The sequence below is a fragment of the Mytilus californianus genome, unplaced genomic scaffold (assembly GCF_021869535.1).
Source record: "Mytilus californianus isolate M0D057914Y unplaced genomic scaffold, xbMytCali1.0.p SCAF_3, whole genome shotgun sequence".
Taxonomy (NCBI): Eukaryota; Metazoa; Mollusca; class Bivalvia; order Mytilida; family Mytilidae; genus Mytilus; species Mytilus californianus.
Window position 1 is genome coordinate 121838993 of NW_026262679.1, and position 23757 is coordinate 121862749.

Here is a 23757-nt window from a genome sequence, read left to right on the forward strand (position 1 = left end):
TTCTGGTTTGTCATGCTAAGATGGTTTGAATAATATACAGTGTTAGTCCCCAGGGGTCATCCCGACCCCCTGCCATTTGAGAAAGTTCTAATATCTTGTAAATGGTCGAGATCCCCACCCCTAAACCATATATATTCTGGTTTGTCATGCCAAGATGATTTGAATGATATACAGGGTTAGTCCCCAGGCATCACTAATGCATATAACTTTACTGGACCAAACCAATTTTCACTGGACGTTGCCCAATGTCAGGCGACTCTGGGAATTACGAATTATGGGAGCTTCGTTTGGGAGACTTCGTAACAGCATCCTGTTACAATCATTTCTTGTTTTATCATGTTTTTGAACTTTAAAAAATCTTCTCCTCTGAAACTGCTGAACCAAATTAAACCAAACTTAAGCTGAATGATTCTTAGGTTATCTAGAATAAAGTTTGTGTTTTATTTTCTGTTTCTCAGAAAACATGGCCGCCATGGCTAAAAATAGAACATAGGGTAAAATGCAGATTTTGACTTATATCTGAAGAACTAAAGCATTTAAAGCAAATCAGACAAGATGTTAAAGTATTCATTAGGTCAAGGTCTACCTGCCCTGAAATTATCAGCTAAATCGGGTATCTGATTTTGGGTTATTGCCCCTGAATTAATGATTTTAAGGAAATTTTGCAGTTTTCGGTTATTATCTTGAATATTATTATAATATTATTATAGATAAAGATAAACTGTAAACAGCAAAAATGTTCAGCAAAGTAAGATCTACAAATAAGTTTCTATGATCAAAATTGTCAATTGACCACTAAAGGAGTTATTGCCCTTAATAGTCAATTTTTAACAATTTGTTCATCTTGTTTGCTTACTTTTAAAAATCTTCTCCTTTGAAACTGCTGAATCAATTTCAGCCAATCTAGTATAAATTTTTATTTTATTTCCTTGTACATCAAGAAACATAGCCACTATGGCTAAAATGGAACATAGGAGTAAAATGCATTTTTTGCTTTTGAAGAAAATAGGACAGATACAAAGAACATTTAAATGCCATTTTTAAGCCACTCATTAATATATATTGAAAAGAAAAAATAATCATTGATAAAAGATTTAAGCAAAAAATTACAGGTGAGCGATTCATGCTCTTGAGAGCCTCTTGTTATTTTTGTAACAATATCAATATGCACAATAAGGGCATACCATGTGCTCTTGGGGCAGCTGCAAATTCTTTCTTTTTATACGACCGCAAAAAAATTTTGTGGTCGTATATTGGTATGACGTTGGCGTCGTCGTCGTCGTCGTCGTCGTCGTCGTCGTCCGGCGTCGTCGTCCGAATACATATTGGTTTTCGCACTCTAACTTTAGTTTAAGTGAATGGATCTTTTTGAAATTTGACCATAAGGTTAAATACCACAAAAGGAAGGTTGGGATTGATTTTGGGGGTTATGGTACCAACAGTTAAGGAATTAGGGGCCAAAAAGGGGCCAAAAATGAGCATTTTCTAGTTTCCAGGCAATAACTGTGGAACGGTGTATGGATCTCTCTGAAATTATACTACAAGTTTCCATACCACAAAGGGATGGTTAGGATTTGCTTTGGGGGGTTATGGCTCAAACCGTTTAGGAATTAGGGGCAAAAAAGGGGGAAAAACAAGGTTGTCCTGGTTAATGGACAAATACTTTAGTACAAAACATAATTTAAAGCAGTGTAAGGGAGATAAATCAAATACATCATTGAAATTATCTCCCTTACACTGCTTTTAAATTATGTATAAAGTAATGGTTAATGAACAATAAAGATAATCTAAAACAGTGTAAGGGAGGTAATCCAAATACAACGTTTTGGTTACTTCCCTTACACTGCTTTTAAATTATGTTTAAAGAAATGCATATTTATAAAGGAAGACCAGTAAAAATATCTGCAAATGTTTTCATCTTTTTTTTTTAACAAAAAAATCCATATGAAAGATTTGACACTATATTTTTATTAATTCTATTATAAAATAGATTAAGTTAGCACTATGGTAAATTTAAATGGGTAATTATGGTTGCTAACTCCATTGGAAATTTGAATTGAGATTATGACCATATCTTGAGGGAAAGAATTTTTTTGGGGGAAAAAGGGGGGGGGGATAAAAAAGAAATTGTGGGGGGCCAATTTTTTCTCATTTCAGATTTCAGAAATTAAAAAGAATTATTCTTCAAATATTATTTTTTTTTCAAATTTCAAATATTGAAAAATTTCAAGAAGTAATCTTTAATTGCACAGTATGGCGCATTAGATTTGTAAAATCTTTGATCACATTTATTTATTTGTTATGCCGAATCTAACAGTGTATTTAGATTTTTAATTTTGGGTCCAGTTTTCAAATTGGTCTACATTAATGTCCAAAGGGTCCAAAATTAAACTTTGTTTGATTTTAGCAAAAATTGAATATATGAGGTTCTTTGATATGCTGAATCTAAACATGTATTTAGATTTTTGATTTTTGGCCCAGTTTTCAAGTTGGTCCAAATTGGGGTCCAAAATTAAACTTTGTTTGATTTCAACAAAAATTGAATATATGGGGTTCTTTGATATGCTGAATCTAACCATGTATTTAGATTTTTTATTTGTGGACCCCGTTATCTAATTGGTTCATATTGAGGTCAAAAGGGTCCAAAATTAAACTTTGTTTGATTTCATCTAAAATTGAATTATTGGGGTTCTTTGATATTCCAAATCTAACCGTGTATTTAGGTTTTTAATTTTGGGTCCTGTTTTTTAAATTGGTCTACATTGAGGTCCAAAGGGTCCAAATTAAACTTAGTTTGATTTTAACAAAAATTGAATTCTTGGGGTTCTTTGATTTGCTGAATCTAAACATGTGTTTAGATTTTTGATTATGGGCCCAGTTTTCAAGTTGGTTCAAGATAGGGTCCAGTATTTAAACTTTGTTTGATTTCAACAAAAATTGAATATATGGGGTTCTTTGATATGCTGAATCTAAACATGTATTTAGATTTTTGATTATGGGCCCAGTTTTCAAGTTGGTCCAAATTGGGGTCCAAAATTAAACTTTGTTTGATTTCAACAAAAATTGAATATATGAGGTTCTTTGATATGCTGAATCTAACCATGTATTTAGATTTTTTATTTGTAGGCCCCGCTATCAAATTGGTTCATATTGAGGTCAAAAGGGTCCAAAATTAAACTTTGTTTGATTTCATCGAAAATTGAATTATTGGGGTTCTTTGATATGCCAAATCTAACCGTGTTTTTAGATTTTTAATTTGGGTCCCGTTTTTTAAATTGGTCTTCATTGAGGTCCAAAGGGTCCAAAATTAAACTTAGTTTGATTTTAACAAAAATTGAATTCTTGGGGTTCTTTGATATGCTGAATCTAAACATGTGTTTAGATTTTTGATTATGGGCCCAGTTTTCAAGTTGGTCCAAGTTGGGGTCCAAAATTATACTTTTTTTGATTTCAACAAAAATTGAATATATGGGGTTCTTTGTTATGCTGAATCTAACCATGAATTTAGATTTTTTATTTGTGGGCCCCGCTATCAAATTGGTTCATATTGAGGTCAAAAGGGTCCAAAATTAAACTTTGTTTGATTTCATCAAAAATTGAATTATTGGGGTTCTTTGATATTCCAAATCTAACCGTATATTTAGATTTTTAATTTTAAGTCCCGTTTTTTAAATTGGTCTACATTAAGGTCCAAAGGGTCCAAAATTAAACTTAGTTTGATTTTAGCAAAAATTGAATTCTTGGGGTTCTTTGATATGCTGAATCTAAACATGTGTTTAGATTTTTGATTATGGGCCCAGTTTTCAAGTTTGTCCAAGTTGGGGTCCAAAATTAAACTTTGTTTGATTTTAACAAAAATTGAATATATGGGGTTCTTTGATATGCTGAATCTAACCATGTATTTTGATTTTGGACATTGGACCATAATAGGTAAATTAAAAAAATTCAAGTTCTTAGACCACATTCTTTCTGTGTCAGAAACCTATGCTGTGTCAAATATTTAATAACAATCCAAATTCTGAGCTGTATCAAGCTTGAATGTTGTGTCCATACTTGCCCCAACTGTTCAGGGTTCGACCTCTGCGGTCGTATCAAGCTGCGCCCCAGCGAAGCATTTTATTGATCTATAAAATGTCCATAGACATAAAAACAAATTAATAATCTTTACTGTTTCTGCAATTGTATATGATTGTATTACTAAAAGAAAACAAACACCCTTTCAATCAGATAATATTTGGGTTTTTTTCAGGATCAGATACAACAGTTACGTGATATGGGTATAACTGATGAAGCTTTAGCTAGGAGAGCACTGCAAGCAACTGGTGGAGATCTTCAAGCAGCTCTTGATCTTATCTTTGGAGATGGACATTTTTAAAAACTGATATGGATATTCAATCATACTGTTATTTCATAATACTGTGCTGTTCTGTTTTCACAAAGGCACAAGAATTAAGTACAAACATTGCTAACAATTTTCAAATTTTCTTTTGAAAATCATCATTTTCCCATTTAAATTCTCAAATACAGATTTAATTTCCGGTTTTGAGACAGTGAGCTTCAGCAACATGACTTCATTTAGTTCATCGATTAATATTATAAAAGTTTTCAATTATTCTTAATCTTGCCAAATCAGTACCAGAAACCTGTTTTATACATTTCCTATCAATGCATATATGCTTTTTATGGAAATTTTCGTAGAAAACATGTCATATTTTGACAATTATTTGCAGTGGTATGTAATATGATTGTTAATTTATTTATTTGTGTATTTATTTATGTATGTGAAGTGTTCTGAAAATATTGTTACATGTACTTAAATAAAATTCTACATTTAATAGCTTTATTATTTAAAACATAGCCAAAGTCCAAAACTTTATAATTATTTAAAGGAATATCTATTAGCATTAATCATAAAGTCACAATTAAGTGTAAGATGTTTTCTGACCAAACAATAAATATTTGTTGTGAACAAATCAAAATCAATGTCCTGCTTAAAAAAACCAAAGCCAAAATAATAAGCTAGTTTACTATCTTCCTTAAAACACATTGGAAACCATTATGATTTTCATGGCTATTTGATTGTTGATTATAAAAAAAGTGATGCTGCTGCAAATCTTTTCAGATGGACAAGTTTAGCTCACCTGGCCCAAAGGAGTTATTTCCCTTAAATGAATATTTTTTTACAGTCTTTTTTTCTTTTTTTGCCTATTGTTTTCAAAACTATCATAATTAGATTTAACAAAAACACTTTTAAATAGAAAAAACGATTGGCAAGGCTGATTCTTCAAATTTGTCAAGAAGACCGTAATTGTCAGTCAACTTCTTATATGAGTTATTGCCCTTGAATTACAATTTTTACCCATTGCTTACATTTTTGGTAAAACAACAGTAGAAAAAGAAAAGCTAAAAATATCTGCAAGACAAGAACTACAAATTGGTCTACAAAGACGAAATTAAAATCTTCTAATAGGAGTTATTGTCTTGAATGATGATTTTTACCCATTTGGGCAAAAGCTAGAGCAGATCAAGAGTAACCAACCATGTGAGACCCTCATGGGTAGTTGCTGATCAGCAATAGTAGATCAAGTGAAAAGAGATTTTAGTCATGAATTATAATCTTGTTTACAATGTTGGAAAGGGCTGTTGAAGATGCACATAGATCCATGTGAGCGACACAGGCTCTTTAGAGTCTCTAGTTTCACTCAGCATATCAAGCCAAATTTGTAATAAAATTGTTGCAAATTGATCAAAAAAAGAAATTAAAAAATACAAAAACAAGGAAAAAGTCAATGGTACATTCAAAACTGACATTGGTAAAGGTAAAACTACTGCAACTTATCAAAAAAGGTCAGAAATTGTTTGTATAATATTTCAACCAAAAAGATGTATATAAAAGAGAATAAAATTAAGTGTCAAGAATAAATGAGAACAAAACGAACTAGATCACAAGCTCAGCTTTCAGCTAGTCTGAAAAAAATAACATGACCAAAGTTGCTGAATGTGAGACAAGGATTAAAATCCTGTCAGGGTGACGTCAGAAACTTCCTATAAAAGCTTTAAATTTCAGAGAGTAGAAGACCTGGATGCTTCATACCTTGTATAAATATACCTTATGTTAAGAAACTTCATATGTCCATTGCCCTTTTATCAGTGACTATTTGAAAAAAAAATAGTTGTTTTTCATGTGAAATACTCACTTATTATCAGTAATAGGATAACTATATTTGATATATGGTTTCCTTGCAAGGTCTACATATCTGTATTTTATCAGATAGTTACTATAAGCAATAGGTCAGTTATATTTGGTGTATGGAATGGTTTTAAGGTGTACATGTCTAACTGGCAGGTTTCATCTGACCTTGACCTCATTTTTATGGTTCACTGGACAATGTCTTAGTTTTTGAAGTTTGGTCTGTTTCTTATGTGACCAGGTGGTATAAGACATAGATGAATTGAATGAGAACGTTCAAATACTTTATTATATACTATAAAGAAAGCAACGACAGATCTGAAATATACAGATAATGACAAATAAATATAACTTTACAAATAAATGCATATGAATATATCATTTTGTAGCAAATAATGTATATTATGTTTAATTACACTATTGCAAATAAATAATAATGCAAAACTAGTTGAATGACAACTCTGAATGTAAACAATTTGTTAATTAATGCTAATGAAAACTGTTCACTAAAGTAAGTTGACCATACGTCTCAATAAAATACTATACAACATTGAAAGTTTATTACAGGTAAAAAAGAAAATATAAAGTTTGAAATACAATTAGCAAAGTAAATGAAACTAAATAAAATATTTAAGACAAAAACTTTTAACCATAGATTAATTTGAAAAACCCTTAAACTATAAATACCTTATAATGCTGGCTACGGCTCATAGTGTTGTTTCTGGTGCTACTTATTCTGCATTGACAATATAGTTAAAAATTACAGTATATATAGTCAAAAGATGAACTGTCAAACTGGCCAGAACCAGATAAAACAACTATTAAGAAAAGTAATTCGTCCAATAACCAGTGGTGAGTAAATATCAAAGAGCCTAGATAGAGTATTTGGATTCATTGAACCATATAATACAAATATATGTTCAATATAGTAAGATCATTATAATATAGAGTAAATAGATATAAACGAAGTACAAAGTTGGGAATAATATCAAATAGATAATTTGTATATAAATGAACTTGTCCACACTAATATACTATAGGGAATAGGCCCACTATATTTGGTCAAGTCTGTATTTTATCAAATAGTTACTATAAGCAATAGGTCAACTATATTTGGTGTATGGACTGATTGTAAGGTGTACATGTCCAACTGGCAGGTTTCATATGACTTTTATCTCATTTCATTGTTCATTGGTCATGTTAAAATTTCATAGTTTTGTCAGTTTATCAGATACTTTAAGCAATAGGACAATTATATTTGGTGTATGGAATGATGGTAAGGTGTACATGTATGTCTGGCAGGGTTCATGTGACCTTGATCTCATTATCGTGGTTCATTGGTCAATGTAAAGTTTTCTTGGTTTTGTCAGTTTATCAGATACTATAGGCAATAGATCAACTATATTTGGTGTATGGAATTGTTGTTAGGTGAACATGTCTTTCTGGCAGGGTTCATATGACCTTGACATAATTTTCATGGTTCATTGGTCAATGTTTAGTTTTTGTAGATTGGTCTGTTTTCTAGATACTTCACAATGTATAAGTAATAGGACAAAATAGGACCACTATATTTGGTGTATGAATTGATTGAAGGTATAAATGTCTATCTGGCATAATTCAACTGACCTTGACCTCATTTTCATGGATATTTGAAAATGGTAAGTTTATGTGATAGTTGTAGTAAAACCTTCAGATTATTTTTATTTTTTGAATTTTTTAAATCTGAAGATATAAGGTTAATCAAAATGTAGAATTGCAAAAATTCCCCAAAATGACACATGAGGGGATCATATTTTTAATCCCTTGGAAATACATAGAGAGTTGAGAGGGTTAAAAAGAAATAACCTTGATATTGACCTGTGATTTAATAGCTTCTCTGAACAAATTATGCTGGAACTGTATTTTTGTGCTAAATTTTCTAAATACCGACCGTAGACTGTGGTAAACTTTTTAATTTTTGTTCATAATTTCTTCAGTTGCTGACATCAATTTCAATTTATGTCCGTTGCATTTTATTTTCCCGTTGCATTTTATTTTGTTACAAATTGTTTTGTGTAATTATAGATAGACCAATCGTTTGGTTTTCGACCGATTCGTCAGTCAATTTAACCGGAAGTTAATGATACATATGCGCAGTTCAATGTTGTCAAGAAATACAAATATGGTGGAAGTTGACAATTTTTGGCGCACGCTTTGGAATTTTTGCATGTACCACACATATGAGAATAATTTGTAAATTGTAGATACATATTTATACATTAAACTACAAAAATGGCGATGGAAAAACTGTATTCGATCCGTGATACTCACTCCCGGGCAATCACTGCAATCGGCTACAATCCTGCACGAAGGGAGATTTTGATAGGCTGCGAAGGTAAAGAAGGACGGTGACAATGATCACCTTAGTTATGAGATTTTACCAGTTTTACAGCATGGTCAGCTGAACTTGGCAATTGATAATTTCTAACACTGTTTATTAAAATAATAAAGCTAGCTATTTGTCCTGCTTCTCTGGATCTTTAGATAATCCAGTGATCTGGAAGGATTTTTTCTCTATGGGCCCAGGGCCCCCCAAAAATAAATTCAATGGGCCATTTTTAGAATTAATGGGCCATGTTGTCAAATGAGTGGGCCATTCGTTAACAATAAAAAAAAAAAATAAAAAAGTGTATATTTCACTGTACTTACAAGTATGATTCTAATTAATATCATGGAAATTGTTCCTGTGATTTTGTTATTTCAATTTCAATGAATATACAATAACTTCTTCCAAACCGGGCAATATTTACGATAACCTTTATTCACAATGTTAAAACTGGTACTGTTCCCTTGTTCATGTTCATTATTTTTTTACATTAAATTTGGGTCTTCGTCGATACCATACTTATTCCAGACGTTCCGTATTAGAGGACGTTTCTGGCATTTCCTCTGCACTTGTATTATTATTACTTCATCACGATGACAAGAATAACAGTAGAGAGCAACGTTAATTGATAAGACACGACAACAATTCGCTGAAGGCATGTTTAATGTCAAAACGAGCCAAAGACCAAAAAAATTGACAAGGACAGTTAAGCCCCTTTTATGGAGACAAATACTATGCTATTCATAAAAAGGCTTTTGGATTTTTCAATCGAAATAATAGCAAGCTTACTTAAAAGATTATAATTAGAGAAGAATTCTCGACTGTACTAGCCAATTTTCACAAATTTAAAGTTGTTTATAAAAAAATATATCATGAATGATGGTTAATTATGTTTTTTGGGTAATCAGTCATACCGCATGTTGCTATTATTACCATAGGAAAACACCCGATACGTCCCAAAAATATATAGGTGCTCCTATCATTGGAGTTGTGTACTCGACACGGCACGAAATACGATCGGAAATCCATTTGATGATATCTCAACGTTTCAAAACGAAGTGAAAAATATCATGCGCCACGCGGGCGCTTACCTTTGTCACTCTATGCGCCATTTCTGGTCGATAAGCGCAATTGGCGCAAGGCGCACGTCCTTCCCGATCACTGATAATCCGGCTTTATTGCATATATTGGGATTCTGTGACTGGAGTGATTTTCAGATTTGAATGCATCAAAATTCATTATCCAGCCCTAGAAAAGTCTTGGTTGAAAAACAAATTTTTTGCCAACTACTTCGATTCTAACTGATGCTTTTTATGCCTACAGGCTACAGCAACATCTGGGCATTACTTCTACTTCTACCGGTTAGTGACCACCATCATCATGTTGACTATTCTATCACTTTTGGGTATGCGCAAATATAATTTTGATTAAAATAACAAACAAAAAAAGGTACTATACAAATATACAAATATTTAACAGTGGGGATTAAAAACAAGGGCTTTTGATTTATTTGTTTGTCAGGAGCCTCTTGAACGATTCAAGGCTGCTGACAGATGTAACTGAGGAGGGTAAGGCATTCCAATTCCTGATGGTCCTCGGGTAGAATTAATCTTTCCTTGTTGTCGTGTTACATTGTGGGATCTGAAAAGAGTTTGTGCCCATATTTCTTGAGATCTTGTCCGGTGGAACGAGTTTGTAGCTTGATGCAATGTTGACCTCCTGATTGTTGATCTTATACATCATTGATAGTCGTGCGCTTCTCCTTCTATCTTCAAGTGGTGTCCACTTTAGTTGTTCCAACATATCAGTTAAGGATGATCTGTTACTGTACCGGTTTGTTACATATCTGGCCGATCTCCTTTGTACCATTTCTAACTTGTGTTTATCTTTTTGGAGGTATATATGGATCCCATAGAGAGCTGGCATATTCGACTGTTGGACTAACGAGGGAGATGTAGGCCTTTTCTTTGATATCGCTGTTAGAGATATTGAGGTTTCTTTTGAGAAATCCGATGGTTATGTACCCCTGCGGTTGCTCTTTCAGAATTTTCTACACTTGACCTGAGATTTTGCAACACTTAAACTATTGATGCATACAATAGTCACTCGCATTGTTGCGTTGACATTTTCTATTGAGATGTCAAAATTTTACGGGAACCTCTGTGTTGGCTAGTAATGCTGGACATATAGCTAATAAGGTGTATTGAATAGAAGACATATCAGCCTTTAAAAATCCAATAGATTTTGAAAATACTTACCTTAAATGATAGTAATTGATCCATTTTGTCAAAAGTATAAAGGAAAAGTTCTGTAGTTTACAGTCCAGATGTCCTGACGAAACTTGAAATGTTAAAAAATAGCTACTTTTTATTAAATTTTGTGACAAAATGGATCTATGATATTTCAAAAAAAGTGAACTGTTCTGAAAGACAATTATGTCTTCTTTTTCATTCTAACCTGCTTCAGGTGTGCATAATGATGCTGTAGAGTCAAAGGTACTGGTTCGAAGTGAGTTAGTTGACAAAATTTTCCCGAATAGACTTTATAGGGCGTGATAAGGGATTCTGAGGACGGCCAAATCAGAGAATTAGACGTGGAAACAGTCAAATGTAGTAACTTTTACTGTTTCATGTTGTTCCAGCCTTAAGTGGCATCGTTAAGGCTAAATGCAGGGTGTAAAAGTTATATAAATTTGATTTGTAGTAAATAAAGGTGCGTACACCAAATACCTGAAAAATTTTAGAAAATTGATTGAATATAGCCGACAACTCTAATTAATATAGTTTAATAGAGCTTATATTGATAAAACTACAATGTTGAGATAATATGTTACTTTTACTCAAAGTATAGTTCTTCAGAAGTACATTTTTTTCTGTCTTGTGCATAACAATATGGCAGACATGTTTATTTAGATATACAAAATGTAGGTAACTTCCCTTTTGAATGATTACATCCACCGTATTGTTATGAATCTGAAAAATGTTGCAGCATGTGAGACAGAGATGTTTATTCCATGTCCTTGTCCTTGTTTTTCTCAATTTTTCACCGTTTTTCTTTTGTTTTTGACATAAAATAAATTTCCCCTGTAATACCTATTTACAAACATGACAGATGTATGTGATGAGAGGTGACAAATAAGATATAAAGATCTTATTCATTTTTTTATTGTGAAATACAATGTAGAATAAGGAAAAGTTTGAAATCCAGAAAAGGCAATGAACATGATGCAAATGTTCAAAGACGATGAGTTGATGACTGCTTAATTCAATAAAACACATGAAGCTAAAGTAAAGGTTTTGTAGAATTATGATGTTTAAAACTTCATGGCCTATCAGAATAGATTAGTCATCAACAAATTTGTAATAAAATAAATTCATAAAAACATTGTTAAAGATAATCCTATTATTAAAGTCATTAATCTTATAGAAAATGATTTAAATACTTAATGACTTTTTAATTAAAACTGTTACAGAACATGTCCCTAAAATATCTACTAGTGTTTCATTTCCTATGTAATTGCTTGTACATACATATTATTTGTTAAGTTATTGATGTTATTTTAGAAGAAATAACACTGAGTCTGTGGTAGCATGATAAGACAACAAACAGCAATGAAAGCACTATCCTGATAATTTATGAGATTGTTGTTTCAGTTTAAACATATTTTATTTGCAAAATATTGCAGGAAGTATTAAAAAAAGTTATTCCCACTTACAAATGTAGATTGTCTTCTTCTAAAGGATGTAGTCTCATAAACATGTACATCTCTGTTTGTTCTATGTCATATTTATTCTTTTTGAAGATCAATTAATACTTAAAAGTTAATAATCACATAATATTTACAACATGATAAAGATTTAGAAATTTAGGCAAATCCAAATTAATTCATAGTTCTTTGGACTTGCTTGCTCCAAAAATCTGGAAACCCTAAAAATACAGCTATTCCTGAAAACTAATAAAATAATGAGATGTGGTATGATTGCCAATGAGACAACTATCCACCAGAGACCAAGGAGATGTGGTATGATTGTCAATGAGACAACTATCCACCAGAGACCAAGGAGATGTGGTATGATTGCCAATGAGACAACTATCCACCAGAGACCAAGGAGATGTGATATGATTGCCAATGAGACAACTATCCACCAGAGACCAAGGAGATGTGGTATGATTGCCAATGAGACAACTATCCACCAGAGACCAAGGAGATGTGGTATGATTGCCAAGGAGATGTGATATGATTGCCAATGAGACAACTATCCACCAGAGACCAAGGAGATGTGGTATGATTGCCAATGAGACAACTATCCACCAGAGACCAAGGAGATGTGGTATGATTGCCAATGAGACAACTATCCACCAGAGACCAAATGAAGTAAATGTTTGTATTTATTTAAGTACCATTTTATTTGTTAAATAGCATTCCATTTCCTATTTCATACACATTAAGTGTACATGTATATGATTTTGCTTATCTATTGTACATGTATTGTTTATTACTTTCTAGACTTAAGACAAGTAGAGCTTTCATGAGTGTTCACATGTTTGTCCTTTAACAAGTTACTTGTATATCTTTTTCTATATTGGCCCTTTCATACTCCATTTGTTTTTTCCATTTTTGCTAGCCTGAATTAAATTTGACTAGACTTTACTAATGGCTAAAGACCCAGCATCTAAATTTGTTTGGAGACTATGAATTTCTGGTGCAATACATACATGATATATATGCTAATTGTAACATTTCACTTTTGTACTTATATCTGATCTTGTATTATTTTTCAGATGGTGTTATTAAGAGCTATGAATCTGAAACAGGAAAATTATGTTCGGTGCAACACGAACATAAAGGATGGGTGACAGACTTTTTATACTGGTAGGTGCAGTGATGTACTATAAATTACTGTTATTTCTAACAAAACAAAAAAAAACATATTCATGGAACATCAAAATCTGTTATAAACAAACTTGGCTTACAAGTAAATAGCCTGAAGCAGTACAATATTTGGTTGCTCTCATCTACTAAAATATCAAGATTTTAGTCATAAACATCAGTAAAACAGTGATATTTTTGAATAAAAGAAAGCACCAATAAGCTAAGACATTTACAGTGTTTTCAGTGCATCTTACAGGGGACAAACACACAAACATGGCAGAACAGATAAGTTGTGATTCTGATAAATGATAGAACAAAAAAGATTTAAAAAAATAATTGTTTTATTATTGTTAAATTAAAACTTTGGTATTGCTAGTATTGATGCCTATATTTTTCTTACAGGACTGCAGCCAAACTTATGTTATCTGCTGCTAATGATGGAGTTATTGTAGCATGGTCATCTGGTGGTGGTGTTTTTGATATAGTTCCTGTAAGTTGACTCTCATCAAACTCTAAAAAAGAATCAGAAATAAAAGATCCTCTGAATACTCTAAACTAACTTATGGAGTCATGACTGTTTTGTCGTCTGTTTGGGGTACAAACTGTAACTTTTTATTTCTCGCTGCCTTTTGTCAATCAATGGTCCATTACTGAATGATCAGAGTTTTTATTGTCATTATAGGCACTTTTGGGAGGCTGTGGTTCTTCAGATTTTATTGCTTTTCATGGAAAAACAACTTGGTCTTCTGAAGGTCAGGAAAACAAAAGTCTACTTTCATTAAAGATAGAACCGGATATTGACAAAATTGACAAATGTGTCTCAAAATAGTGTGTTCGATAAAAACATGTGTTGTTGCATCTCAGTGTGTTATTATTAAACAGAAAAGGGGGTTTAAGAGATGAGACAATATTCTTCAATTTAATTCATATTTCAATTGAGATTAGATTGTATTCTATGATTTATCTATAATATAACAGGTTTGAAAAAAAGTTTTTTTTTAGGTGAGCAACCATAAATTTAAAGTGTTTGTTGGCAATAAAAAAATATATAATACGAGGACAAGCTGATTTGTTTTATTTTACAAATTTTTTTGATTCTTATTTTATTTTAAAAAACTGATTTGTTCAATAAGGGAAGTGAAAAAAATATAGTTTTTTTTTCTACTGAATCTTAGAGGGGAACAGCATTGACTTTTGAAAACAATAGTGCTTATTTACTTATTGTCAAGTTGAAAAATTATGGAGATCTGAACTAAAACTGAAGCCCAAACAAACACATAAGATGAATGGACGGTGCCTAAAGTTAACAATTCTGAATTTCATATAAAACTTACGATATCTTATTTTGCAAATGTAACAATTAAGTTAACAATCCATCCATATCAATAGACTATGATCATGGTTGCAGCTTTTATTTTAAATCTTTGATGTTGTACAAACTGGTTCTAACAATTTAAAAAAAGGAAAACATTTGTAGTCTGTCATTTGGCAAATCAAAAGTTAAGCATAAATCTTTTTTACGTAAATTGAATTCCAGACCTAGGTTTGTACCTACATTTTTTTAGAGAGGTGTAAATTTTCATAAACAAGAGCTTTGGGGGTATACTGAGTGTTATACCCTAGATGACTTGTTCAATTTTACATTTGATGCAAGTATTGCCACATATTGGTGATTCTAATGCAATTCGTTTGTAACGATAATTTTCATTGGACGTTGACAAATATTTTGAGGGATTAGATTCCACGTTCTACCAGTCCGTAACTAAGAAAGCCACCATTTTGAATTCCGATTTGTTTGGGGTATGTAATTTCTCAAAAAATAAACAAGAAAGTCCCATTTTGAGCCTCAAAATCTTCTTTTTGTCTATATTGAAACCATTCTGAAGCGTACAAAAAGTATAAATATGTCTAGTGTTTATGTTTGACATCCAGAGTATACATATGACGTCACATTGTTTAGATGCTAAAGACAATGCAACAGTTTCGTGGACTTTTTCATTTATGGCATTTTTAAGCCTTATATTTTGTAAATGGAATTCATTTTAATATATGGCATTAGAATGGAGATAACTGTAATGTATTTTAAGCTTGGCCTTCGTAAAAATTGATTTTACTGTCGCAAATATCCGTTTACCTAGCTCCTCTCCGCGTTGCTAGGTAAACTCAGTTTGCGACAGTAAAATCTACGTTTTACGAAGGCCAAGCTTAAAATACAATACAGTTATCTCCTAAATTGTTCACTTGGTGTATGCTTATTAACAATAATTTTTTGACACTGGAAAAATACCTCTTTTGTTTAAATAATATAAATATTGCTGAATGTAAGTCAACAAGATATACGCTGATGCAAAGCCAAAAATTATCTTCTGACTCAATCAACCAATATTATTGACACACGTTTTAAAGGTAAACTGTTTATGATTCTTGGAAAAGTTAATGGACGCCAAACTTGTGCTATTTTCTTCATATCATCAAAATTTGACTGCATAACATGCTATTGTTTCTGAGTTTTCAATGATCAAACCTACAAGGTCGTTTTTGCTGTAGCACATTTTAGATTAATTTCGGCCAGGAAACCCTGCGAAAAAATTAAATTAGGAGTAAAAGTAAAAGTTTTTTCCTTTTATTTTTTATGAAAAGTATGAACATTACTCAAACATTCTATGGAGGGCTGTTGTTAATTCCAACCTGTTTGTAATAATGATAGTTTCTGATAGAGAAATAGTATACTAAGTATAAATGAAAGTATTAAGATATCTTGTATATCTCTTCTTCTGATTCTAAAGTAGATACATGTATGAAAATAATCTCTGGAATTTTTTTTTATTGAGGTACTATATAGATTTTACAATTGTATTTTTTCTCAACAGATTGGAATACCAGTATACTGTATGGCTATGAACCCATGGAAAAAGCAAATTGTCTGTGGTTTTAACGGTGCTATTAGAATCTATGGCTTAGATGAAAGTAAGTTTGATTCATATGTAAAGACTTTAGTCTTAAGCAATTTTATATTTGATGTACCATTCAAAAAATGAAAGAACTATTTAACAGCAACAAACCATCACCATCTCATTATCAGTTATTAATAATAGATATTGTGGTCATTTATGAAATAGAATGGAAAAAAGAAAATCATCTCTATTATTGTTAAAAAAATAACTTCAGAAACTATTTTCCACAAAATCCCCATTATAACGAGTACTACATTCAGATATCTACCAACAAGAGAGACAACCCTATCCTATACAAACTTACTATATATAAAAAATGTACCACTAATTTATCTTGCTTCAATGTCTTAAAGATATAACTATTCTTTAGTCTGAGAATATTTCGTAGCTTTTATCATGTTTATGGAAACAACTTAAAAATCATGCATTTAGATTGGTTGTACCTGACATGGAAGAGATTTGATCACTTATAATTAAAAATAAAAATTGTTGATGAAGGCTTTTTTCCAAACAGCACCATGCAAAGGAGGTACTTATGATCAAAATTCAAAATATAAAAGTTGCTTTTCAGCCTGTGTTTTGATACATTTAGAAGATAAAGAAGGTAGAATATTTACAAATTTTAGGGAAATTTTGTCTTTATTTCTTTGTTTAAGATATTGGTTCCGGTGTAGACTTAATACATATGAGGTGGGATTAATAGGAGACATTGGATGTTGTAGAATAATATCATAAATACAATTTATGACATATATTTTGAAGGGCAGATGTTAAGTAGTAGTTTATTATTGCTGGGTGTATGTTTTAGTTTATGAATTTGTCATTGGAGTCATTTATAATCAACTGAATTACTTTTTGTCATTTTTTTTGAAGGAACAGCTTTTTTATTTTATTTTTTGTCTCGCCTGCAATGACAGTCGCGGAAAGCGAGACATAGGGATTGCTTTTCCAACTGCAGCAATGGCATCAACAATTGTTAAGTTTACTGCTTAAGTTAGTTTGATAGGAACTACTTGTGATAGATCATTGATATGCTGTATGAAGATGCATTACTATCAGTACATATCAGTTTGACAAAAATTTTGAGCCCTGCCCCCCATGCCATGGTCCAGTGACTTTGAATTAATTAGCAATTTTAAATGTTTTCTCCTTAAGTTAGATTGATAGGAACTACTGGTGATAGATCAATGATATTTTGTGTGAAGTTGCATTGCTATCAGTACATATCAGTTTGTCAACTATTTTGAGGCCCCTAGGCCATGGTTCAGTGACTTTCAATTAATTGGCAATTTTCAATAAGTTTTCTGCTTAAGTTAGTTTGATATAGACTACTTGCGATAGATCAATGATATTTTCTATAAAGTGGCATTACTTATGTACATATCAGTTTGACGACTATTTCAAGGCCCTGCCCCCCTATGGTCCGGTGACTTTCAATCAATTAACAATTTTCAATGTTAAGTTTTCTGATTAAGTTAGTTTGATAGGAACTACATGTACTTACAATAGACAATATTTTCTTTTAAGTTTCATAGCTGTCTGTACATCTCAGTTTGTCAACCATTTTGAGGCACTACCTACTAGTTGGTCCAGCAACTCTGAATTAATTAGCAATGTTGCTGTCCATAAGATTGTCTTTTTCTGAATTTTGTGCTGACAGACAAGACATATCTCTGTGTCAACATTTTATTTCTCTATTTTTTAGAGTATTCATAATTCAACATTGCATTCCATTAAGAATAAAAATGTCTTGAGAGAGTAAAAAAATCTATACTTCACACTCATTCTCAAGTTACGATGGCAAAAGTATATGTTAAAATCAATAATAATAAACATTGTATAATCACATTAAAACTTTTAATACTTTGTACCCGAATAAATGTGTTAATCAAAACTGATAATTTTTTCTTCTCACAAACTTGGATTTAAAAATTTCCAGCGTTAGTTTTGGCGCCTTTAGTGTCTTATTGTTTGACAGAATATTTACATAATTTGCGACTGACTGTTTAAAGTACCTTAACTGAAGTTAATGTCTATATCTAATGCAAAATGTTGAGTGGACTGATAAAACAAGTTTCTACTTTCAAATTCACTTATGACTTACATTGTCCTGAAATCATTTTACAGAATCCGACAACTGATTCCATGTTTAGAAAATAAAATGTTCCTTTAAATCTACAAAATCACTTTCTTTAATGTAAATTGATAATCTGTTCCAATAATTGCGTTTCAACAGTTTATAGCTAACACAAATTCAGAATCATTGTAGAGAAATTTTAAAAGATTTTTCCAAAGAAATGTAGGCATAGTAAAGATTTAATAGAACTGTGTAAAGGCAACGTAAAAATCAATACTCTAATTACTTATAACATTCTAATCAGAAATTCTTACTATAAACGTTGAATGTTTGTTATTTATGAATGAAAAAATAATGTATTAGCAAAGACATTATTCTGCTAAATAAAATTAGTTAAATAAGAAGAAATTTAAATGAATAGTGTTTTCTCGTGTGAAAATATTCCTTTTTTTTATATTACAATGTATTCTTATGGTTATCTATTCAACTGTTCGTTTATAATACTTCTATATTTTTTCCTCCTTTCCTTCTTGCAAAACGTGTAAATTTTACAACCAATGGACTTCCTACACTTTCATGACCGCTGCTAGCAGGCTGGTTATAAAACCAACGCTGATGCATTTCTTTTACTTCTATGTGCTTGATTGACATGCATTTCAATTTTTTCTATCCTTAACTTGTAATTCAGCTCATGGAGTTTAGTATTTAATTACCCTGGCTGATTCTTTCTTTGAGTAAGATTTTCTCTCTTTGAGTTTCTTTCTTTCTCTATACTCTTTTTAGTCCCCTACCGACGAAGTCGAAGGGGACTTTAGGTTTTCACTCCGTCCGTCTGTCTGTCTGTCTGTCCATCTGTCAGTCGGGCAAATCAGTTTTCCAGACTTTTTTTCTTCGTGCTTGAAGATATTGATTTGATATTTGGTTTATTGATTTATCATGACTAGTTACAGGTCAAGTTCAATTTTCACGATTTTAGCTTTTCTCTTTAGTTCTTTCTCTTCAGTTAAAGCCCTTTCCCTAGAATTAAATTTTTGATGAAATACTTATTAATTAGTAGATTTCTGTTCAAAGGAAAATAACTCATTTAAAAAAAAAAAAATTAAAAGACAAAATGACATTTTGGATTTTTTTCCTTTTCTTTGGTAGATTGTTTGAAGAATTTAGTGGAAGTTTGTTTGTTATTCTTGAAGATAATGATTTGATAATTAGTATATAGTATTATCATGACAAGTTACAGATCAAGTTGGAATTTTGTTCCAGTCTGATAATTTTGTGCAGAGTTATGGTCTTTTATAAAAATTCACTTAAGGTGGTACCTAACACTACAGGGAGATAACTCTGTTAAAATCAACTTAACGTTTTAATCACGTTGTATTGTTAAGGAAATATTAAGCTTCTCAATGATCAAAATTAGTGTTTGTCAAACTGCTATATAACCAACGAAATTTTTCTGATAAAGTGGTTGGTTCAAATTTTTTGAAATTTTTATATTTTTGTCAAAGGGTCAAAGTAAACATTTTGTCAAAATTTTATGAAAATTAAACGAGCCAAATTAATATTAGTCAAGGTGTTGGGTACCACCTTAAATAATCAGTTGTCAACAGTTTTTTTCGTCTTGCTTGAAGATTTTGACTTGATAATTTTATGTAGTTTACACCATAACAAGTTATAGATCAATTTAGAATTTCGTTCCATTACAATGAATTTGTAACCTGTAGGGGACTATGTATTGCCATGCAATACTCACAGAATGCTTGTTGAATTTGGATACGTTACTTAGCCATCACCTGAAAAAAAGAGTACATGCAGTATAAATATATTTAAGTCTGAAACTATAACTAATGCTTCAGTTTTATGATAATTTAGCAAAATCAAAATATAAAATATTATCAAGTACTTAAATTTGGAAGAAGGTAGGAACAATGGGAAGGACTGGTGAGGTAAACATAATGTATGTTATACTTATATAATCAAAAGTAAACATTATAAAATAACAATATTTTGATATTTACGTTACAATTAAAGGCAGGCTTGTTGTAGTATTTGGTGAGTAATGTATTGGTTTTTATTCATTTCGTTCTTTTGATATAGCATGATATAAATGTTGAGATGCATTTTGAGCCACATTTCTTGGTTTGTATGCATAATTTATGTGAAATTCAACGACAATTCTAGCATTTCTATACAGATATATTTTTTGTGCAGCTACTGTCGAGAAGCATACATTTTTACAAATATAACCATTGTAAAAGGATCATATGTCTATAAACCAGCGGTAACATCACAGAGACAAAAACAATTCTATTTTATTCACACAATGATTAAATTATAATTGGGAAAAATATTTACAATACTAATCTCAACATGGAATACAATAAAACATATACTTCAACATTTTAATTCAAAATGTAAGAAAATATTTAGACCAATCATTATCATAATTACCTTGATCTTCTATTTTATCATTGCAGTCTATAGCAATGTATTGGTATCTTAAGCCATACAAATGTGTAAACAACATATTGAAAAATGACGTCATAGACACTGTTTTTGAAAAGAGCTTAAATAATGATCAGTACCTGGATTCTTTCCAAAGGTATAATTTGTATCGTAAATATCTGTTAAATTTTTTGGCTAAATAGGTGTTCATTGTTAATACAAAATGATCGTATAGAAAGCAGTACAGATGTGAAATTGTACATAGAATTGCATCTTTCTAATAAGCAAGAGCTGTTGAAATCTGAGACACATGTGTAACATTATTTCATGCTACATTAGTACATGTAGCTATCTTATGTTTTTATAACCTTGGTCATCATTGGCACAGAATTCATGATTAATTCATAATTCAGTTATAATAGGCACTAACTTCATTTTTTTGGTTTCAGGTAAAGAGATGGGTCACATCATAGATTTGCATCCTGTGAATATTTTTGAACTTCATGAAGATATAGTAAGAAGTATAATTTGGCAGGATTCCAAAATATATTCTGCAGGGTAAGTTGGGGTCAATGCCAGTATACTTTTCTATTCATCGTCTGGTCTACAATGTCAGAGAAAAAGAGAGGCGAAGGATATCAAAGGTACATTCAAACTCATAAGACGAAAATAAACTGATAACGTCATGGCTCAAAAAGAAAAAGACAGAATAACAACAGTGCACAAAACACAACATAGGAAACTAAAGACTGATCAACACGAACCACACCAAAAACTCAGGTGGATCTCAGGTGCTCCTGAAGGGTAAGCAGATCCTGCTCCACATGTGGCACCCATCGTGTTGCTCATGTCAGTACAAACCCAGTTAGTCTAATTCGATAGGTCACATTCGTGGAAAAAGGGGACGATTGTAGTAAAGACAATTGGAACATATCCGCTATCTGTGAAACGTATATACCATAACGGTCAACCAACTCCTGATGGGGTCTGTAAAATTTACAAAGTGATGATTTCAACTTCACCACTTGGAACTCTTGGTTTAATAGCTTCCTTGTGAGTAGTAACCCTCTATTAAGGAAATCATGATAGTAAATACAATCTCTGGAATATCGTATCAACTGGGAGATACATGTATATAATCTGTATGCAGGCGCTGCTGCAATGTTTCTACATAGAAATGGAAAGTTCACAATTGGGAAGCTGAAATCATCTCTTGTCGTAAAGTTATGTTTTCAACCGACCCTCATTGTCAATTTCTGGATTTAAGTCAAAATATGAGACAGACTTAACTGTATCTGTTGTATCCTTTATCTCAAGTTCGATGGGATAGATGCGTTCAACATAGTCACCAAATTTTTAATTATTTAGTGAGAGAAAATCATCTATATAGCGAAAAGTAAAGTTAAAGGATACTGCTAACTTCTTTTCTTTCTTCCTAAGATTTTCCTGTATAAAGTTGGCCTCATATGAATAAAGGAACAAGTCGGCAAGAAGAGGGGCACAGTTGGTTCCCAAGGGAATGTCAGTTGTTTGTTGTAGACTTTTCATAAAACGAATATCTTCCATAACTAACCAATCACATTCAAGTATCTGTAGATGTGCAAATCACATAAGAAATATATTGCTGTATCTACATTCTATGTAAGAATGACTCTGATGCAGTAATGAAGTATTAAAGATTGTTTGATCCCTTTCACAACAAACCTCATGTTTAACAGATTAAGAATGAAAATCATTATGTATTAACATTATAAACACTGATTTTACTAACCATTAATATATTGTACTTTTTAGATAACATGATTTTTTTTCTTTATAGTTATGATGGTAAATTAATAAAGTATGATATATCAGCTGTGAGGAGTGAAGATGGAAAGAATCCAAAAGTGTAAGTTTTTAGTTAAATTAAAACATTGTTTATATGAAATTATCATAGCTCTCTTAAACATCTAAATATGTTTTTGACCATTTTTGGCTCACTTGGTCCTTTGGCCAAAAGAAACAAATGATTTTTATCATCACTTGGCGTCCGTGGTCGTCGTCCATTAACTTTTACAAAAATCTTCATCTCTGAAAATATGGGGCCAAATTTTACTAAATTTGGACTAATCATCATTGGAGTAACTAATCTAGTTTAAAAATGTGTCCAATGAACCTGCCAGCCAACCAACATGGCTGTCATGGCTTAAAATAGAACAGAGGTGAAATGCAAGTTTTGTCTATTATCTTGATAATTACCACTATAGATAGAGAAAATGTAACAGGGACAGAAATGTTCATCATGTTGAGATCTATCTATTGTCTATTTACATCAAAACTGTCAGATGACTTCTTTTTGGAGTTACTGCCCTAAAATGATGATTTTTACCATTTTTTTTTTGCTTTTTTGTCTTATTTCTTAAAAATTATAATAGATGGAGAGAAACTTTGAGGAAGAAAAATGATCAACAAGAAGAGATCTACAATTAAGTCAAACATTGCTGAACTAGTCAGAAGACTCCTTACTGGAGTTTTAGCCCTTAATGACGATTTTTACAAATTTTTTGCGTTTTTGCCCTATGTCTTAAATACTATAAATTATAGATAGATAAAAACTTTGCTTTTCAAAAATGATCAGCAAGACAAGATCAACTATCAGGAATTAGGAAATCCTCCGAGGACTCCTTATTGGAGTCATTGCCCTTTGATGATTTTTACCAACTTTTTTGCGTTTTTGCCTTATCTCTTAAAAATTATAATAGATAGATAAAAAATTATATTAGAAAAAATGATCAGCAAGACAAGATCTACAATTAAGTTAAAATTTAGGAAATCGTCCAAGGACTCTTTATTGCCCTTCCATGACGATTTTTACCATTT

General features: G+C 31.5%; 2 protein-coding genes across 2 annotated transcripts in view; both read left to right on the forward strand.

Moving 5' to 3' along the window:
- Positions 1-4835, forward strand: part of LOC127736038 (ubiquitin-like protein 7) — a 38120-nt gene extending 33285 nt beyond the window's left edge. The window contains exon 10 of the mRNA XM_052246537.1: positions 4250-4835. Coding sequence (XP_052102497.1) covers positions 4250-4375 — 126 coding nt within the window. The 3' untranslated portion in view covers positions 4376-4835. The remainder of the gene's footprint in view (positions 1-4249) is intronic.
- A 3503-nt stretch (positions 4836-8338) lies between these two features.
- Positions 8339-23757, forward strand: part of LOC127736032 (uncharacterized WD repeat-containing protein alr3466-like) — a 37885-nt gene continuing 22466 nt past the window's right edge. Inside the window, exons 1-6 of the mRNA XM_052246530.1 lie at positions 8339-8564; positions 13338-13428; positions 13831-13918; positions 16299-16395; positions 21348-21456; positions 22718-22786. Coding sequence (XP_052102490.1) covers positions 8462-8564; positions 13338-13428; positions 13831-13918; positions 16299-16395; positions 21348-21456; positions 22718-22786 — 557 coding nt within the window. The 5' untranslated portion in view covers positions 8339-8461. The remainder of the gene's footprint in view (positions 8565-13337; positions 13429-13830; positions 13919-16298; positions 16396-21347; positions 21457-22717; positions 22787-23757) is intronic.